At 38.0% G+C, this 3,584-nt stretch overlaps 1 protein-coding gene across 1 annotated transcript; it reads left to right on the top strand.

Moving 5' to 3' along the window:
* Window positions 1-1,019: 1,019 nt before the first annotated feature.
* Window positions 1,020-1,634, top strand: LOC149198210 (uncharacterized; the record flags this gene model as incomplete). The annotated part of the gene is made up of 1 exon (XM_089408954.1): window positions 1,020-1,634. A coding segment is annotated over one exon (615 nt), but the record flags the coding sequence as incomplete, so codon positions are not given.
* Between the last annotated feature and the right edge of the window lie 1,950 nt (window positions 1,635-3,584).

Genomic DNA, 3,584 nt, shown 5'->3' with positions numbered 1-3,584 from the left:
AATATTGAATCCGAGACACACAATCGTATTGTGCTCTTTGCCTTCCGATCCAACTTCTTCCATTCTTCATCGGTCACTCTCGATGGTTTAGTACCCGGATCTACCGCGATCCACTGATCTTTATCCACCAACAGATCCTCCATCTTGTGTTTCCACAACTCAAAATTCTGACCATTGAACTTCTCAATCTCTATCTTTCCACTACTCGCCATCTTCTTTCACTACCAGAATCGATCTCGCAGATCTCCCACTGAACAGGGTCTACCACAGGCCCAAGCGAAACCCCTCAGCAACAAAGGCATCCTCTTGAAGCCAAAACAACTCTGATACCCAATGTAGGTTTTAACCCTGTACAGAAATTACCTGCATACGAATTCTTAAACAAAGAAAATAAACAATGCGAGAGCATAACCCATAAAACACATATGCAAAGAGATTTTTCCCTGAATCCCAAAACCGGGACTACCAACTTGATTTTTCATTATGTTCCTTTCAATGTTACAATACATATTTATACATGCCGAAGCATCGAATACCATGGACCAAAAACCTTCGTGTCCAAAAAACATGTGCGAAAATCATGCACAAAACCATAGGTGGGTCCGTCCAACCTAACATATGGTCCAAAACCAAAATTTTCGTGCCCTTCAAACCCCCTATTAACTCCGTGGAAAGAATATAACACAACCCAACACAGTAGACAACATTAATGTGCTCAATAGCTCTAAAAATGATTGATTATGGCCATTATCTAAGCAAAAATGAAGACCTCAAATGATTTCAACTAGAAATAAATCCCAAGAGATAGAAGTGGAGCTAGGCCCAAAATAGTCAAAAAAATCTGATATATTTCTGCAATTATCTCCAAAATAACGTTGTAATTTGACTTTATATGTTTCAATGATTTAAATAGTAGCCACGCACCAACCATGCATCATATATGTGAGCCAACATACCCATACCAAATTACAGTCTTCATAGAAAGGTACCAGTGAACCATGCACAATCTTTCACAGTAAATTGTGAGCTTTAAGGTTCCCCATCAAATGCATGAATGCTGGGCTGAATCGAAAGCAAAGCAAGGCATTTGTGGTGTACCCAAAAGTTTCAGCAGCTCTCTGGAGGATGTTGAATTTGCTCGCAAGGGTTCTGTTTATGACATGCATCCTTCTTCAGCTTCAGTTGAAGGAAGAAAATGCAAGATGCAGGAACCTGCAAAAGGATTAATGCGAATTCCTAGCGTTGCCAGCATGTCGATTCTAAGGTTGTTCTTGGTCATAATAAAGTCTCTGCCTCTGGTTTATATGAATACATTGGAACACCTCTATGCTCAGTACAAGGTAGGAAAAATTGGCAAAGAAACCATCATAAGGAATGTCAAAATGATTGTTGGAGATAAGTTGATAATGGCAGCTATCCAAAGCATTCGAGGCCAGACTAAATGTACACAAATGCTAAACAGAGTGGAGCATGATCCACATTCAATCCTGGATTCTGACAGGCTAAATCTAGATAATGAGTCTACTACATCCACAAATAATAAAGATCATATGGAGGTTTTTAATGGAGTGGATAGTGTTCCCCATTCTTTGTTGGCATCATACAATCCACATCTAGCAAATGTGCCGCAATAATCAAACTTCATGGTTTTAGCCATAGTAGAACACACAATAATGGTCTATTGTACGGTGTTGGTGATCCGGATTTAAGCAGGAACGCAATAGATTACAGAGATAACCATAAATACAGAGATGCGATAACCATAAAAACAGAGATGCAGCGGAAATAATACTTCATTTCATTACTGTAAAATACTGAAATATGCTTACAAATAGAAATAACCCAGCTAGGGCGATGGTAGCTTATCTCTGAGAAGAGATGTGTTGGCTACATGCCTCTGAACTGTTTCGAACTGTGTTACAATGAGGCTCGAGGGCCTATTTATTGTTGAGAAACAATGGAAAACCCTTCACATTCCAAAACCTAACCCTAGAAGATGAAAAGCCAAATTGTGGGCCCCGTATTTGGGAAAGTTGGTTTTGACGCGCATGATAGCCCGTTGGAAAGATCTCTCCGAGGACTATGACGGAAAAGACGATTTTTAGACAGAAAAATTGCTGGGTGGATTTCCCAAAAAACGTCGTTTAGGGCCTCAAAACGGCTCCGGAAGTTTAGGACCCAAAAAACTGCTAAAAATAGTAAGCTGTGCTATAATTAAGGAAACAGAAAAACTGAAAGAGACAGTTGTGGGGGTCCAAATGGGATAGGTGGGTGGCCACCAACATCCACCTGGATCAGTTGGTGTTTATCTTGCTCCAGAAGATTGCTCCTACCTCAGTGCTTCATTTTCGGATTTTCAGATTTTCGGATATTGGTTTGAGAATCGTATTTGTAAAAGGTACTTCCTCCAAGTGACCTCCTCCCGCCTACATTTTTAGTCGTTACACTCTAAAAGCCTATCAGAGGATGAGAATGTCGCATGTTTCAACGATATAACCATAAGATTTCTCCGATAAAATCCTCCAATATGCTGACGTGTACTAAAGCCCATGTGAGTCCATGTTTTACCATTTAATGGCAAAATGTAATGAATTTATGACTTCGAAGTTATTAATGGTTTCATTATTATGAAATGATATCATAAGATTTTTCTCATAAAAGACATAGATTCATATGAAATTGGCTATTCTCTCTGAGTTAGAAAGTTTCTTCTTATCCTTGTATTTCTCTTAGCAGGCAGTCCAAATAAGAAAAATTCAGCAAAAATGAAAATCTTCAATGCCAGAGACATTTCAAATAATATCACAGAATCAATTAGTGAGAGCCTATTACAGGCTAACCTGATATTGGACTGCTCTGAGGATATTTTACCCGATGTAAAATTGTTGACTAGAGCATGGAAAGAATCATCGAAAAAGAAGGCTGAGAGGATCAAAACTCTCTCAAAGGTTGACTTGGAATGTCATTGGAATTTCTTAGTTAAACCACATAGTCAGTGGCTGATGTTGAGGTGTCTCTCCAACACAGACACTCATCTGCTTCGAACACTCAACGATGTGCTATTCACTACACGAAAGCGCATTCAACCTCGTCATCCACCTGAATTAAAGTTTCCATTATTTCATACTACTTGGCGCTACAGACTAGTATTTGTAAGAATAATAACATAGTGAAAAGAACAATGGTGTCACACAAGCCATAATGCCTCGTTATGGTTAACCAAGACCTGTAACACTCCGCAAAAGGATGAAAAAGAATATAAAGATTTGTTTCAACCATAGCCTTGTATATGTTTGTCACTAAAAGAAACAAGGGAGGGATCATATATATTATTTTTAAGGGTAGGTGCACCGTAAATATATCAGAAAATACATTGTGTGAATCTGATAATATGGAGAGGATTCAAATTTTATAATGGAACTAGTATAGATCTATTTTATTCAGAGATTTTAAATGAGTTGAGAGGGATCCAATTTCTTCATGTGTAAATTTATTTTAGAGTGCAAAAAGCAATGCATAATTATTTATTGTTTAAGTTGTCTTTTTGAATGTAAGAGAAATTACATAACATATGCATTTTAACC

This window comes from Pinus tabuliformis, chromosome 2_2 (genome assembly GCF_031772625.1).
Source record: "Pinus tabuliformis cultivar Carrire ecotype Pingquan chromosome 2_2, CPIR1, whole genome shotgun sequence".
Taxonomy (NCBI): domain Eukaryota; kingdom Viridiplantae; phylum Streptophyta; class Pinopsida; order Pinales; family Pinaceae; genus Pinus; species Pinus tabuliformis.
Note: the sequence above shows the minus strand (reverse complement) of the source record. Positions and strands in the feature narration are given on the sequence as shown.